Below are 17,538 nucleotides of genomic sequence, written 5' to 3' on the forward strand. Positions count from 1 at the left end.
GCATCTTCTCCTGAACATATACCACCTCGTAGGTATATCTCATCAACTTCAATCGGAATCTCTGAAGTCTCAGAGACATCCTTGCAGTTTCCTTTTCCGCCAGTAAGGAAACCAAGGGTTTGTGGTCTGTCTCAATAATTACTTTCAGGCCAATAATATAATCTGAAAATCTCTCGCAAGCCCATGTGACTGCGAGTGCTTCTTTTTCAATGATAGCATAGCTTGTCTCTGTCTCGGACAAAGCTCTGGATGCACAATAGATCGGTCTGTGACATCCATTTGGCTGTTCTTGAAGGAGGACTGCCCCCAACCCTGTAGACGAGGCCTCTGCTGCAATTATAGTTGGTAATGAGGGTTGTAATGTGTTAATATCTCTGGTGAAACTGGCATCTCCTTAATTCTTCGAAATGCCTGCTCTTGATGTAAGTTCCAACATCAGGCTTGATCTTTCTTCAAGAGTTGTCTTAATGATTCTGTTACCTGTGCCAATTTGGGTAAAATTTTGCCAATTGATTCACCATTCCTAGGAGTCTGGAGATGTTGGACTGAAGTTGGGATTGGGAATTCACTAATTGCTCTCGTCTTTTGCGGGTCTGCCATTATGCCCTTGCTACCCACAAGATGGCCCAAGAAACGAATAGACATTTGAGAATTCACACTTATCATTTAAGTATCAGCCCTTCTTCTTGAAGATGTGTATAACTGCTTTGACTCCCTGGTCATGTTCTTTGATGGATTCCACATAGACCAGGTTGTCTTCCATGTAACAAATCATCCCTTTTAGGCCTGCAGAATATTGGACATGGTTCTTTGGAAGATTTCAGGTCTGGATGTTATCCAAAATGGTAGAAGGTTGAAGCACAATCATCCGAAAGGAGTGATAAATGCCGTGAGTAATCTTGACTGCTCATTCAAAGGAATTTGCCAAAAGCCACTGTTCGTGTCGGGTTTAGTGAACATTATGCTTTTGGACAACTTTGTCAGACTATCATCTACTGGTGACATAGGATGAATTTCCCTTTTCACTGCTTTGTTAAGCTGCCATAAATCCATACAGATACGAAGAATGCCATTTGATTTCGGAACTGGAACAGTAGGCAACACCACTCTGTTGGTTTCATGACAGGAGAAATGACTCCCATTCTGGTCCTCTCTTCCAGCTGATTTTATACTTGGTTCATCAATGGGTGTGGTATCTTTCTGGGTGTAAAGATACATACCAGTCTAGCATCTTCTTTTAGTGTAATTCTATACTCTGTCTTCAGCTTTCCTAGAGCTGAAAACAGTTTGGGATAGTCTGCTGGAAAGCAACTGTTTGACTCTGGCTGGTTGACCTCATCCACCTTTTTGAGTGGATGCAGGTCTAAGCATGCTTTGCTGCTTAACGGGGAAAATTCTTAGTTTTTCAAAACGTATAGAGTTTCTATAATCTGTCGTCCTTTATATTGGAGATTTACTTGAAGCTTACCCTTCGCCTTCATTTGGATCCCTCCCGGACTATGCAACTGTGTGTCCACTGGTTGTAAGCAATGTCTCATCAACCATGGCTGTTTGTCTGACCGAACTGTGACACTTGCACCTGTGTCAATTTGAAATTCATAATATGTCCATTGACAAAGATGTCTGCTGTCCAAAATCCTTGATTGGAGTTGTTAATTGCCCCTAGGAAGTCTCCTGGTTTATCTTCGACTCGAGGTTTTTCCATGTCATTCACCACTCTATGGATGAAGGCTTTTTGTTTTGTAAATTTGAGAGAAGAGGTCTTGCTCTGGCACATCTTTCTGAAGTGGCCTGTCTATTTGTACTTAAAGCATTCCGCTTTATCAGCATGACACTGATCACGTCTGTGGGTCTTTCTTCTCCACAGTGCTGGCACGGTTTCCCATGTCTTGCACCCTCTCACCTGTGTGTACCTTCTTATCCAGGGGTTGCTTTTCCATCCTGGGCTTCAGAAACTGGACCGTCATCGGATTTTTTCTGATCCAGGGTCTCATCGGGCCGCAGAATGGTTCTGCTTTGTCTTTGGACTTCTGCCTGGTGCACCATCTGAATCACTTTCTCAAGTATGAGGTCATCTTTGGACTGCAAGAGGTGTGATAAGGATTCATCAGCTATTCCAACTATTATACGATCCCTGATCAACTCAGACTTTAGTTCTCTGTACTCACATCCGAGAGCCAATGATTAATGAAAGCATCCATGGATTTGCCTATTTTCTAGATCCTTTTATTAAACTTCACCCTTTCTAAGATCTTATTGCTTCTTAACTGAAAATATTTATCAAAAGCTTATAACACCTCATCAAATTTATCTGAAGCTTCATTGATGCCTTGCCTCATGATCACATCATCAGCTATTTCACCCATGGACTATAGTAAAGTATTTACTTGCTCCACTTCAGATTTGATATGTAACTGTGAAGCTATTCAAAATCTTAAAAATCCTTTTCTCCAGATTGACCAATTCTGTATCTGATTGGGCCCTTCTGATCTGTGGAAGCTTTCAGGCATTGTATATTTTGAATCCATCCTGTGCTAAACTCTTTAGGGTATTCCCTTCATATTTAAATTTTTTTAGTGGGCTTATTGAAGGTGTTCCTGCTCTTCTTGGAGGTTTCCCACTCTTTTCAGGAGTTTCCTGTGCTTTCTTGAGGTTTCCTGCTCTTTTAGGGTGTTCCCGCGCTATCCCTCCGCGGTGCGCTCGAGTAAAAGCCGCCGACTCCGGAATCACCCTCAAAAGGGATCAACTTTCTTTTTTTTCCATCTTCCCGTCTTGCCTTCCCAGTGCGCCGTTAAATAACGTGCACCTTTTATAAAAGGTTTCTCCCCGATCCCTGACTGTCGTTCGGTACTGTGACTTGCAGCCCGATCGCTGGACCCAGTTTGCTCTCACAGACCACCACGCTTCTGCAGTGCAGCGTGATTGCCTGCGCGGTTGACTCGCTGACTCACCGACTCTCCATGTCTTTTTGTTGTCTATGAAGCAGCTCTGGAGCTCTTCGCAGCCTCTCCACAAGATCTGCAGTCTTTTGGTGCTACTGTACCAGGTTAGGCTTCTCAAATCCTCTGCGTGTGTTCACCATTGCGATGTATGGCAGCCACTGTTTATCATGCTGTATGGCACCCACCGCCATTCACCATATTGTATATCGCTGTCACTATGTTTTTGGTAGCGTAGTTATAGTGTTCTTCACAAAGGTTTCAGAATCTTTGGATGCCTGAACCTTAACTCTATATTTACTTTCTATTTATACTCTCCATTCAGATCTCTAGTTAGCACCTCTCATGGTGCTTCTAGATCCTTCCAAGCCAACTGCCCATGTGACTAGTACCACATTACCACTACAGTGGGAGGGGTTACTCTCACTGTCTCAATCATTAACCCTTATACTACAGTTGTCTGTGTGGAGTTTAAAGTACCACATAAAGTACCACATAAAAGGCTGGTTAACAAAATTGAGGCTCATGGAATAGGAGAGTCAGTGTCCAATTGGAAAAAAAATTAGCTTAAGGACAGAAAACAGTGAGTCATGATAAATGGTTGTTTTTCAGACTGGAGGATGGTAGACAGTACTGTTCCCCAATGGTCAGTGCTAGGATCACTGCTTTTTTTGCTATGTATAAAGGACTTGCATCTTGGAATACAGAGTAAAATTTCAAAATTTGCCGATGGTAAAAACTTGGAGGAGTGGCAAACAGTGAGAATGATATGAATGGCCTACAACAGGACATAGATAGGTTAGTAGAATTGGCAGAGGTATACAGGATTATGACAGGCTTAGATAAGTTAGACAAGGAAAAACTGTTCCCATTAACTGATGGTACAGGGACTAGGGGACACAGATTGAAGGTTTTGGGCAAGAGATGCAGGGAGAATGTCAGGAAGAACTTTTTTACGCAGCGAGTGGTAATGACCTGGAAGTGAAGACAATCAATGACTTCAAAAGGAAATTGTTTGGGCACGTGAAGGAAATAAACGTGCAGGACTACGGAGATCAAATGGGGGGAGTGGGACTGACTGGATTGCTTCACAGAGAGCTGCCATGGACTTGATGAGCCGAATGGCCTCCTTCTATACCGTAAATGACTATGACTCAGTAATTTCATTATTACTACTCAATTCCATGATTTGTGTAAAGGTTTCTTCTTCCATTTCCATAAAAATATGGAGCCTGTAGTTTTAATTGTATATCAATTGTGTTTAACTATATGCAGGTGGAGGGCATTAATTGGGGTTTCACTTGAGCAGAGATAAAGAGATACCTACCGAAACTATAGGCGGAATTTAATGAGCCCCCGTGAGACGGGCTAAGAGCGGGGGGGTTGGGGGGGTGCAGAGCGCCTGTCGCCTTCCCATCGCACCACCATTACGTTGTGGGTGGAAAAGGCCGAAAACGGTCTTCCTGTCCAGAGGCCAATTGAAGCCCTTATGTGACCAATCACTAGCCACTTAAGGGCCTCTTCCCACCGCTGCTGGAATTAAACCAGTGACGGGGTGGCCTCTGCCAATCAGTGGTCCATGGTGGGCCCCCAGCGGCAAAGGCCAACCCTCTGTTAACATCCTCCTTGCCTTCAGCGCCCACACTCCCCCTCCCTGCCACCCACTTCACCATTGGCAGAGTCTGTCGGACTGGCCTTGACGACCCTGCCTCACTTACCTTTGGTCCGGGTCTCTAGTACTGGGCCTGGTCCCAGGTCTCCTGTAGTACTGGTGGTAGCCGCCACTACTGATGGCACTGCTGATACTACGGAGCTGCTGGCCCTCTGATTGGAGCTCTTGGAGGCGAAATTTCCCCCATCCTTAAAAGGACAGGAATCCTGGCACTGGGCAGTTAATTGCCTGAGTGCTGTTGAATCATGCTGGGGGGCTCTAAAAGGCCGAGACGGAATTCCTCCTGCCTCTTTGGCCCGCACCTGGACCCCCACTGGCTCGACTAAATTCAGCCCTGTGTGTGGTTTCAGTTCAGAGGTATATGCTTGTAATGTTTCACTCTGTAAATGAAAATAGACTGAGTAAAGATTGACTTCAGTATCATCCCTCACCAACTGGCTTTCTGAAATATAACATGTAGTACAGCCCTTTGTAGTGTAATAATCCCTTTATCTTTGATCTCTAACCCCACTGACTCAGTCTGAACCACTTTTTTAATGTACATCACCAAGGGGTGGAGTACATGTTGTTGAGAGGAGTGATGTATCATCCCTCCTTCTTTCTTACCTCAACTCTCCAACCCAAAACTATCAAAACTCAATATATTTATTTACAATCCATATTTGCACACTCAATGCACATTTGAATATATGAATATGATTCAGAAAGTTTGGTTGAAAATAACTCCTATAGCATTCAACCAATCTTTCTTTGGAACCCTGATATGATGAGTTTCAGTTTTCTACTCTATAATAATAGTGTAGTGTTCCTCAATGTGTGAGTCTGATTGTTACAACCAGGTGAGAAAGAGGTCTTGGGGTTCCCTTTCAGCCTTCACCTGGTCTTACTGTAACAGGGTTTAATTTTAAACACACCGTGTTTTTACCTCCTCCTGGGTGAATCCTTGTTCACCGCTTTCCAATTATAAGGCAAAGAAACCAGCATAAACAGGCTTTCTTAGGTTTAAAGAAGAAAAGTTGAAATTTATTAAACTTAAACTCTAATTTGGTATACACAACGTGCACATAATAGCATGTATATGTGATACACATATGCAAAAGACAGAAAGGAGCAGAAGAAAAATAACGTGGAAAGGTTTGAGACAATATCTGAAGAGTTGTTGTTACCATTCTTCGAGCTCACTGTAGAGTCCTTGATGATAGGTAGATCTTGCATTTCGTTGTGGCTCAGTATTCTTCTTAAAACTTTTTTTCACTGTAAGCGACTTTCCTCTGTTGGGGTTCATGTGTCTTCAGTGGGTTTTAGAGTTCCGTGAGAAAGAGATGGGAACAGACAGGGGAATGATCTTCTCGGTCCAGGAGCAAACAGCTTTCTGCCCAAACTGTTTGTAATAATTCAAAGAACTCAGGTTGCCCAGCAGGTTAGTCATGTGACTAGCTGGTTTGACCATGTCCGTTTGTGTATTCGGCCATCTTAGCTGTCAACCTGAAATGTACGCTCCCCCACCTTCAAAGTCTGGTGATCAAAAGTCCGTTATAGTTTGAATGTCAGGGAATGGCTGTTTTGTCCTTTCAAACACTGTCTGTTAATATGCAATTTTTTTTTCCAGCCAAGGTCTGTCAGTATTTGTAACAGGCCTTCTCTTCTTCCCAGCAACAATTTGAAATTTCATGTGCATGTGGTGAAATTAATATGCCTCAATCTCGGCAGGTGGGGGCCTGTATAACACTGATTATATACAATTTTCTTCCCAGCCTTTACATTTAACACAATTCACAATATTTCTAATGTCTAAAATCATTTAGGTGGTAATTTGAACATTTTCTAGAGATTAGGTGAGGTGTAAAACAAGCTTCCAATTCGCTATTTTTCATTCAGTGAGAAAAGTTAAAATTATTCCTAGTTGAAGTGTTTCCAGCACATTATTGTGTAAGTAGACTACAATGAGTGGTTATCACTAATTATAATCAGCAAAGCATATCAGAATTTTTTTGATTTTGTTCAATTAGATTGAATTTCCAGTCTCATCCATGACTAAATGCATGGTGTGGTACTGAGTCATTTGGACTTATCCAATATCCACAAATGTGCATTTTCTGGCATGCCATTGCATACTAAGTGGGCAACCTAGCTGATTTTTCCCCCTCTTGTCCAGCAAAGCTGTGCCTAACAGTGGTCTCCTCATTGTATCACAGACAAAGTTTGCTTTCTCAGCACAAACCTGGAACTTTCTTGGTGTGCAATCTAACAGGGTGATATATATATATTTCTTTTAGTATTCGTTTATGGGGATTGAATTCTCAACATTAAACAACGTTGGCACTTAGAAGAACAAATGTGAAAGCTCACACAGCTTCCCACAGTATGACACACTAGCTATCAGTTTATCTTTAAGGTTTTCCAATTTAAAATGTGATTTTTTGATATAGAAGCTGCCATATTATCACTGGGTAATATATTGAGACCCCTGCTCTGCATCTAGGTGCAGTTGGACTGTTATCTTCACTTTAGTGTAAAGGAGTCTTGTTGATGAAAACGTAGCAGTAAGTTCGAATGTTTGGTTCCAATCTGATACTGGGCTGTACTAAAGCAAAGCAATGTGAGACCCTCTCCAAGAGATTGTCTCACACTGGCTACACTACAGCTCCAGCCTGAATTGTGACAACTTGGTCTTTGATGTTCTAACTACTTGCAAACATGGTAAATGTTTCCTAGTACTGTCACCCATGAGCTTAGCAACCACTTTAGGAGTACAACTTAGTATCCAAACCATTCAGTACAGATGTTTTCTTGACATTCTCATTTATAAATTTTTCTTTACATTTCTAGGTGAGCCACGGATTGATGGTGGTGTTCCACAAGCTGCAGGTTTGATTATCAACAGTGCACATCCTATCACCGTACCAACCTCAGTTCATCCATCACCTCTAAAACCACAGCCTCAGGTGAAAAAGCCCAACATAGCAGTTGTGCACATGAAATCTGAAAAGAAGGACCCAATCAAGCTAACTGTACAGGTATAATGCTATCCAAGATAAATAGTGATTATGGCTCTGACATTTACTTGGGGGTGGGGCTGTGGGTGGGGGGATTTCCGGATGGGAAACGCAGAAGTACAGCTTTCCAGGGCGTACTGCGTAAATTAATTACAGGACTTGAGAGTAGGACCTGGTGCCATGAGTGAGGGATCAGGTACAGGGAATAGGAGAGCAGGTTGGGGGTGGGGAGGTGTGTGGGGTGCGCGAGTCAGGGATCAAGTGGGAGGATACCAGAACTGTTCACAGTAGCCGTGTAATCTATTCAAGTTTAACATAACTTCTCTACTTTTCAGTTCTATCCTAAGAATGATGATATGTTTTCTTTTTTTAATGGCCTTATTAACATGTGTTGCTACTTTAAGTGATTTGTGTATCTGTACCCCTAGATCCCTATGCTTCTCTACCGCATTTAGACACTTATTTTCCATGGTGTATGTGGCCTCCTTATTCTACCTACCAAAATGTACCACCTTATGCTTACCTATATTGAAGACTTTCTGTCAATTACACACTTATTCTGCAAGTTTATTAATGCCTTCCTGTATTTTGTCGTAATCCTCTTCTGTCTTAACTCCTCCCCCTAATTTGCTGTCATCCACAAATTTTGAAGCTTTAAGTGTGTATACTTCGTGAATTTAGCCCTTCCCATCTCCTTTTACCAGTAGCGTTTCCCGAGTCCCGGGAAATATGGCTTCCATGGGTTAAAAATAAAAATCCTGTTAAAATGGACACAGCTTCCTTAAAAGCTGCCTCCTGAGAATGGATTGGTTGTCCGACCTGTCTCCATGTAACTTTAATTGGTCAGGTTGGCGTCAGAGTTGAGATCTTTAAATTTTTTCCTTTCTACCTGCTCCCAACCCACCCGTCCTTGGGATCACAATTCCTCCCTCTATGTCAGTAGGACTAAAAAAAATCATTATGTCATCTATTCTGACTTCTTTTGAATTGGACACTTGTTCTTCAGTTCTGTGGTTTAGTAATGTTATACTAAATCAGTGAAGTTGGGAAGTACTGAATCAGATAACATTTAATTATTAATTGGCTTTGTGTCTGAGATTCTTTGTATCGTTACTTAATTCTATGAATTTTCAATCAGATGGTGATGCATGTTGATGCTGTTCCTCAAGCTGTTTTTATATGGAAGCATAAAAATGGATTTGGGAAAATCTGAACAAATGCTTATCACGTGAGCTTTCATTGCTTCCCTTCGGGTGTTTCATTTTCCACAGATGTTAACCTTTACAGGATAGCTGTAGCTTGGCTATGTAAAAATAAGATAACTGCAGCTTTGTTGTTTCGTCAGAATAATATGAACAAACAAATATTCTTTATTAATAAAGACAGAAAGTACTGGAAATACTCAGCAGGTCTGGCAGCATCTGTGGAAAGAGAAGCAGAGTTAACATTTCAGGTCTGTGACCTTTCATCAGAACTGGCAAAGGTTATAAATGTAATAATGTTCTTTATTTCTGTACATTTTCTTAACTTGACCTTATTAGATTTTTTCCCTTCTTTGATCATTCTCCACCTCCATATGTACCAATCCTCAACAGAATGAGATGGTAGACAGCCTTCTCTGAGGACTCTCTCAATGTTGAACTGTAGCCAGCTACTTGGAGGAGCTCAGAGCAACTTAATTCCCTTCTTCCTCCTTATGAAGGAGTGCCCAATTTCCTTCAGTGTTTATTCTTGGACAGTGTTATGAACAGGTAGTTAAACTTTTTTTTAAAAACCAATTCCTCTTTTTCCAACCACCTGTCCGTAAAAAGATTAGTGATTAAATTTTCCCTCCCTTAAACCCTGATAATAAATGGCCACAACAACACAGTTGTTAGAGTGAAATCAAAGAATTAGGGTTTATTTACACACTCTTAAACTCAGGAAGGGGTTTAACGTCGCCACGCACACTTACAAACATTCAGGGTAAGGTTAAAAGCATAAAAAGGCAAGAACATTTACCAATTAGAACTATAAACTAACATGAATTTCAGTTAAAACAAGTGTCCGTTTAAACCATCAAAAAAAGTCCAAAAATTGGAGATCACCGATTGGAAATGCCAAATTGGGGAGGAACTGTTGGAAATATCACTTTTCTTACAAATTTCTTCTTCTTTGCCAAAGGTAAATGGAGGTAGCTTAATTTGGCTGTTCACCTTTTTCTTAGATCGAGAAGAAGCTAGCAGAAAGCAGGTTTTCTTGATTTTTTTTGCAGCTTGTGTCTTTAATTTTATTTGCTGTTTGCAGTCTGTATCTTCTTCAATTTACTGGCTTCTTGTAGGCTGTGCCTTAGAGAGAGGTATACAGCTTCCAGCAGCTAGGCTAATCTGCACAAAGGTAGCTGTGGATTGAAGACAGGCTGTAGCCTCAAACTGTAACAGTTTCAAGTCCAGGCAGGTTGGATAGAGGTCTCCTGGGTCCTCAAACTAGTCTATTTCAAATTGCTGTCCCATGATCTCTCTCCTCCATTTTAACAAGTGGAACCCAGCTAAAACTTAACATGCTCTATAATAGTTGTGGTTGACATTAATACTCAAATGCACAAAACACAATTTACTGTGGGTTCTCATCTATTCGTGCACCCTGCATGCCACAGTAATTTCATGAGTGTAGCAATCTGTTGGTCTCCTGACCAGCATCTATATTGTACTTTGTACATACAATAACAGAATATAACCGTTAGTATTATTGTTTTTTTCTATTTTAGTTAGATTTACCATTTTTTGGTTCAGACTGTCGTCACTTTAATGCTTATACCATGAATGAAAATATTGGTAAATATACTATGCACTTGACAGAAAGTCACTAGGCTCATTAAATTGAGATCTGTAACCCTTAGTAAATATAGGAATTGTAACTTTTTTCTTTCAAATCCTGAATTTGTCGACACTGGCAAATGTCCATCACAGAACAAATTGACTAAAGTAAAATTAAACTGCCACATAAATGTTACAGTAACACTGTTCTTCCAGTTTGGTAGTGGTTCTCGTTATCTAGGACGGATATCTTGTTAATGGCATTACACTGAAAAACACAGGCTTACTCAAACCAATGACTTAAAATCCAAAAGACATTATAAATTGAGAAAACAAGCTGCCATTCGACCGTGCAGGGAAGTTAACAATAGGTTAACACAGAAATCCCAAGTACGCAGATGTTCTGACGAATTTAAACCCAGGACCTCATTATTCTATTCCAGAAAGTCAGTTGGTGAAGAATTGTACTGGCGCCCATCTTTACTCAGTCTTACAGTTATTTACAGAGTGATAGAGTGAAACATTACAAGCATGCATCTCCTAACTCAACCACACGCAGGTCAGCATTTTACCAGTATGCCGTGGGTCCCGATATGGGGATCAAATGCAGATCCCAAGCATGCGAGGGCGAATGGTAGGACCTCCATGGCAATTTTACTGGTGGCGGCCAATTATGAGGCTGCCACAGGGACTGCCGTCCTTCCTCTCTGAGCTGCCAGCCAAATCAGAGGCTGCAGCCAGGAAATGTCGGAAACAGCTGTGAAGTATCGTGGTAAGATCCCAGCGGCAGCGGGAAGAAGCCCTTAATTGGCCGGTAATAGGCCACGTTGGCCTCTGGGCGGGAAGGCCGTCATCGGCCTGTCCTACCCCTGGGAAAATTGCTTGGTGACAGGTGGCCTCCCCACCCTCCTCCCACAATCTGCCATCCATTGTGATACTGCGTGCCCACTGCCTCCGATCCCGTCTCAGGGGGCCACGTAAAATCCCAGCCATTATTTTCAACTCCATGACCCTGTCCGTCCATTGTGGGCATTAATATTGACTCCATTAATCTCAAATCCACCATGGCAAAGTATAAAATTGAATGAAATAAATTTAGTAATTAAGAGTGATGAAACAGGATCTAGCCAAAGTGGACTGGGAGCAGCTACTTATAGAAAAGTCTCCATCAGACCAGTGGGAGTCATTCAAAAAGGAAATAGTGAGAGTTCAGGGCCAACATATTCCCATAAAGGTGAAGGGCAGGACCAACAAGTCCAGGGAGCCTGGATTTCAAGAGATATAGACGATTGGAGATGGAAAAGAAAGGAGGCTTATGTCCGATTCAGAGGGCTGAAAACAGTGGAGGCCCGAGAGGAGTATAGAAAGTGTAGGGGGGTACTTAACAAAATTAATTAGGAGAGCAAAGAAGGGGCATGAAAAAACATTGGCAGGCAAGATAAAGGAAAATCCCAAGGCGTTTTATAAGTATATTAAGCGCAAGAGGATAACCAGCGAAACAGTAGGGCCGATTAGGAACCAAAGTGGCAATCTGTATGTGGAGCTGGAGGACGTAGGTGAGGTTTTAAATTATTTCTTTTCATTTTTGTTCACTATGGAGAAGGACAATGTAGGTGCAGAGACCGTGGAGGGGGATTATGATATACTTGAACAAATTAGCATTGAAAGGGAGGAGATATTAGCGGTTTTAGCGGGCTTAAAAGTGGATAGATCCCCAGGCCCAGATGAGATGTATTCCAGGCTGCTATGTGAGGCAAGGGAGGAGATTGCAGGGGCACTGACACAAATTTTCAAATCCTCTCTGGCCACAGGAGAGGTGCCAGAGGGCTGGAGGACAGCGAATGTGGTACCATTGTTCAAGAAGAGTAGCAGGGATAAACCAGGGAATTACAGGCCAGTGAGTCTAATATCAATGGTAGGGAAACTTTTGGAAAAAATTCTGAGGGATGGGATTAATCTCCACTTGGAGAGGCAGGGATTAATCAAGGGTAATTTTTTAAAAATTCATTCAAGGGATGTGGGCGTCACTGGCCCGGCCAGCAGTTATTGCCCATCCCTAATTGCCCTTGAGAAGGTGGTGGTGAGCTGCCTTCTTGAACTGCTGCAGTCCATGTGGGGTAGGTACACCCACAGTGCTGTTAGGAAGGGAGTTCCAGGATTTTGACCCAGTGACAGTGAAGGAACGGCGATATAGTTCCAAGTCAGGATGGTGTGTGACTTGGAGGGGAACTTGCAGGTGGTGGTGTTCCCATGTATTTGCTGCCCTTGTTGGTAGAGGTCGCGGTTTTGGAAGGTGCTGTCTAAGGAGCCTTGGTGCATTGCTACAGTGCATCTTGTAGATGGTATACACTGCTGCCACTGTGCATCGGTGGTGGAGGGAGTGAATGTTTGTGAATGGGGTGCCAGCAAAGCGAACTGCTTTGTCCGGATGGTGTTGAGCTTCTTGAGTGTTGTTGGAGCAGCACCCATCCAGGCAAGTGGAGAGTATTCCATCACACTCCTGACTTGTGCCTTGTAGAGGGTGGACAGGCTTTGGGGAGTCAGGAGGTGAGTTACTCGCCTCAGGATTCCCAGCCTCTGACCTGCTCTTGTAGCCACGGTATTTATATGGCTGGTCCAGTTCAGTTTCTGGTCAATGGTAGCCCCTAGGATGTTGATAGTGGGGGATTCAGCGGTGAATGTCAAGGGGAGATGGTTAGATTCTCTCTCGTTGGAGATGGTCATTGCCTGGCACTTGTGTGGCGCAAATGTTACTTGCCACTTATCAGCCCAAGCCTGGATATTTTCCAAGTCTTGCTGCATTTCTACTCGGACTGCTTCAGCATCTGAGGAGTTGAGAATGATGCTGAATATTGTGCAATCATCAGCGAACATCCCCTTATGATTGAAGGAAGGTCATTGATGAAGCAGCTGAAGATGGTTGGACCGAGGACACTACCCTGAGGAACTCCTGCAGTGATGTCCTGGAACTCAGATGATTGACCTCCAACAACCACAACCAACTTCCTTTGCACGAGGTATGACTCCAACCAGCGGAGAGTTTTCCCCCTGATTCCCATTGAGCTCAGTTTTGCTAGGGCTTCTTGATGCATTACTCGGTCAAATGCTGCCTTGATGTCAAGGGCAGTCACTCTCACCTCACCTCTTGAGTTCAGCTCTTTTGTTCATGTTTGAACCAAGGTTGTAATGAGGTCAGGAGCTGAGTGACCCTGGCGGAACCCAAACTGAGCGTCACTGAGCAGGTTATTGCTAAGCAAGTGCTGCTTGATGGCACAGTTGATGACACCTTCCATCACTTTACTGTTGATTGAGAGTAGACTGATGGGGCGGTAATTGGCCAGGTTGGACTTGTCCTGCTTTTTGTGTACAGGACATACCTGGGCAATTTTCCACATTGCAGGGTAGATGCCATTGTTGTAGTTGTACTGGTCCAGCTTGGTTAGGGGCACGGCAAGTTCTGGAGCACAGGTCTTCAGTACTATTGCCGGAATATTGTCTGGGCCCATAGCCTTTGCAGTGTCCAGTGCCATCAGTCGTTTCTTGATATCACGCTGAAAGAATCGAATTGGCTGAAGTCTGGCATCTGTGATGCTGGGAACTTCAGGAGGAGGCCGAGATGGATCATCAACCCGGCCGGCACTTCTAGCTGAAGATTGTTGCAAATGCTTCAGCCTTATCTTTCGCACTGATGTGCTGGGCTCCCCCATCATTGAGGATGGGGATATTTGTGGAGCCACCTCCTCCAGTTAGTTGTTTAATTGTCCACCACCATTCACGACTGGATGAGGCAGGACTGCAGTGCCTAGATCTGATCCATTGGTTATGGAATCGCTTAGCTCTCTCTATCACAGGCTGCTTACGCAGTTTGGCCTGCAGATAGTCCTGTGTTGTAGCTTCATCAGGTTGACACCTCATTTTGAGGTATGCCTGGTGCTGCTTTTAGCATGCCCTCTTGCACTCTTCATTGAACCAGGGTTGGTCTTCTGTCTTGATGGTAATGGTAGAGTGGGGGATATGCCGGGCCATGAGGTTACAGATTGTGGTTGAGTACAATTCTGTTGCTGCTGATGGCCCACAGCGCCTCATGGATGTCTAGTTTTGCATTGCCAGATCTGTTTGAAATCTATCCCATTTAGCATGGTGGTAGTGCCACACAACACGATGGAGGGCATCCTCAATGTGAAGGCGGGACTTTGTCTCCACAAGGACTGTGCGGTAGACACTCCTACCAATACTGTCTTGGACAGATGCATCTGCAGCAGGCAGGTTACTGAGGACGAGGTTAAGTATGTTTTTCCCTCTTGTTGGTTCCCCCACCACCTGCCGCATACCCAGTTTAGCAGCTATGTCCTTTAGGACCCGGCCAGCTCAGTCAGTAGTGGTGCTACCAAGCCACTCTTGGTGATGGACATTGAAGTCCCCCACCGAGAGTACATTCTGCGCCCTTGCCACCCTCGGTGCTTCCTCCAAGTGGTGTTCAACATGGAGGAGTACTGACTCATCAGCTGAGGGAGGGCGGTAGGTGGTAATCAGCAGGAGGTTTCCTTGTCCATGTTTGATCTGATGCCATGAGACTTCATGGGGTCCAGAGTCGATGTTCAGGACTCCCAGGGCAACTCCCTCCCAATTGTATACCACTGTGCCGCCACCTCTGCTGGGTCTATCCTGCCGGTGGGACAGGACATACCCGGGAATGGTGATGGTAGTGTCTGGGACATTGCCTGTCAGGTATGATTCCATGAGTATGACTATGTCAGGCTGTTGCTTGACTAGTCTGTGGGACAGCTCTCCCAACTTTGGCACAAGCCCCCAGATGTTAGTGAGGAGGACTTTGCAGGGTCGACAGGGCTGGGTTTGCCGTTGTCATTTCCGGTGCCTAGGTTGATGCCGAGTGGTCCGTCTGGTTTCATTCTTTTTTATTGACTTTGTAGCGGTTCGATACAACTGAGTGGCTTGCTAGGCCATTTCAGAGGGCATGTAAGAGTCAGTCACATGTAGGCCAGAGCAGGTAAGGACAGCAGATTTCCTTCTCTAAAGGACATTAGTGAACCAGAAGGGTTTTTACAACAATCGACAATGGTTTCATGGCTATCATTAGTCTAGCTTTTTAATTCCAGATTTATTATTTATTTTTTATTTATAGATACAGCACTGAAACAGGCCCTTCAGCCCACCGAGTCTGTGCCGACCAACAACCACCCATTTATACTAGCTCTACAGTAATCCCATATTCCCTACCACCTACCTACACTCGGGGCAATTTATAATGGCCAATTTACCTATCACCTGCAAGTCTTTGGCGGTGGGAGGAAACTAGTGCACCCGGCGAAAACCCACGCGGTCACAGGGAGAACTTGCAAACTCCGCACAGGCAGTTCCCAGAATTGAACCCGGGTCCCTGGAGCTGTGAGACTGCGGTGCTAACCACTGCGCCACTGTGCCGCCCCAAATTATTAATTGAATTCAAATTCCACATTCTGCTGTGGTGGGATTTGAACCCATGTCCCCAGAGCAATACCCTGGGTCTCTGGATTACTAGTCCAGTGACAATACCACAACGCCACCGCCTCCACTTTGTCAGGGGGTGATCATGTCCAACAAACTTGATTGAATTTTTCGAGGAGGTGACTCGGTGTGTAGGTGTGGGTAAAGCAGTTGATGTAGTTTACATGGACTTAGTAAGGCTTTTGATAAGGTCCCACATGGGAGGTTGGTCGAGAAGGTAAGAGCCCATGGGATCCAGGGAAATTTGGCAAATTGGATACAAAATTGGCTTAGTGGCAGGAGGCAGAGGGTGATGGTCGAGGATTGTTTTTGCGAGTGGAAGTCTGTGACCAGTGGTGTACCGCAGGGATTGGTGCTGGGACCCTTCCTGTTTCTAGTGGACATTAATTATTTAGACGTGAATATCAGAGGTATAATCAGTAAGTTCGCAGATGACATGAAAATTGGTGGTGTCGTAAATAGTGAGGAGGAAAGCCTAAGATTACAGAATGATATAGATGGGCTGGTAAAATGGGCAGAGCAGTGGCAAATGGAATTTAATCCCGAGAAGATGCATTTTGGGAGGACTAACAAGGCAAGGGAATATACAATGGATGGTAGGACCCTAGGAAGTACAGAGGGTCAGAGGGACCTTGCTGTACTTGTCCATAGATCACTGAAGGCATCAGCACAGGTAGATACGGTAGTTAGGAAGGCATATGGGATACTTGCCTTTATTAGCTGAGGCATAGAATATAAGAGCAGGGAGGTTATGATGGAGCTGTATAAAACGCTAGTTAGGCCACAGCTGGAGTACTGTGTATAGTTCTGGTCGCCACACTATAGGAAGGATGTGATTGCACTGGAGAGGGTGCATAGGAGATTCACCAGAATGTTGCCTGGGCTGGAGCATTTCAGCTATGAAGAGAGACTGGATAGGCTAAGGTTGTGTTCCTTAGAGCAGAGAAGGCTGAGGGGGGACCTGATTGAGGTATACAAAATTATGAGGGACATAGATGGGGTAGATAGGAAGAAACTTTTTCCCTTAGTGGAGGTGTCAGTAACCAGGGGGCATAGATTTAAGGTAAGGGGCAGGATGTTTAGAGAGGATTTGAGGAAAACCTTTATCAGCCAGAGGGTGGTTGAAATCTGGAACACACTGCCTGAAGGGGTGGTAGAGGCGGGAACCCTCACAACATTTAAGAAGTATTTAGATGAGCACTTGAAATGCCATAGCATACAAGGCTATGGGCCAAGTACTGGAAAATGGGATTAGAATAGATAGGTGCTTGATGGCCGGCAGGGGCACGATGGGCCGAAGGGCCTGTTTCTGTGCTGTATGACTGTATGACTATGAGCAGAGGAGAGCATTTTTTATAATATTCATTCAAGGAATTTGGGCATCGCTAACATTTATTGCCTATCCCTATTGCCCTTTTGCCACCTTCTTGAACTTTTGCAGTCCATGTGGTGTCGGGCCACCCACAGTGCTGTTAGGGAGGAAATTCCAGGCTCTTGATCCAGTGACGGTGAAGGAATGGCGATATATTTCCAACTCAGGATGGTGTGTGATTTGGAGGGGAGGGGAACTTGCAGGTGATGGTGTTCCCATGTGCCTGTTGAAGAAACCTTGGTGAGTTGCTGTGCTGCAT

At 44.0% G+C, this 17,538-nt stretch overlaps 1 protein-coding gene across 4 annotated transcripts in view; it reads left to right on the forward strand.

The window, feature by feature from the left end:
- Window positions 1–17,538, forward strand: part of kiaa0586 (KIAA0586 ortholog) — a 654,782-nt gene that overhangs the window by 420,589 nt on the left and 216,655 nt on the right. For all 4 annotated transcript variants that reach the window (XM_068039229.1, XM_068039231.1, XM_068039232.1 and 1 more), the window contains exon 18: window positions 7,441–7,628. In XM_068039229.1, the coding sequence (XP_067895330.1) occupies window positions 7,441–7,628 (188 nt within the window). The remainder of the gene's footprint in view (window positions 1–7,440; window positions 7,629–17,538) is intronic.

Source organism: Heterodontus francisci, chromosome 9 (assembly GCF_036365525.1).
Source record: "Heterodontus francisci isolate sHetFra1 chromosome 9, sHetFra1.hap1, whole genome shotgun sequence".
In the NCBI taxonomy this organism is placed as follows: Eukaryota; Metazoa; Chordata; class Chondrichthyes; order Heterodontiformes; family Heterodontidae; genus Heterodontus; species Heterodontus francisci.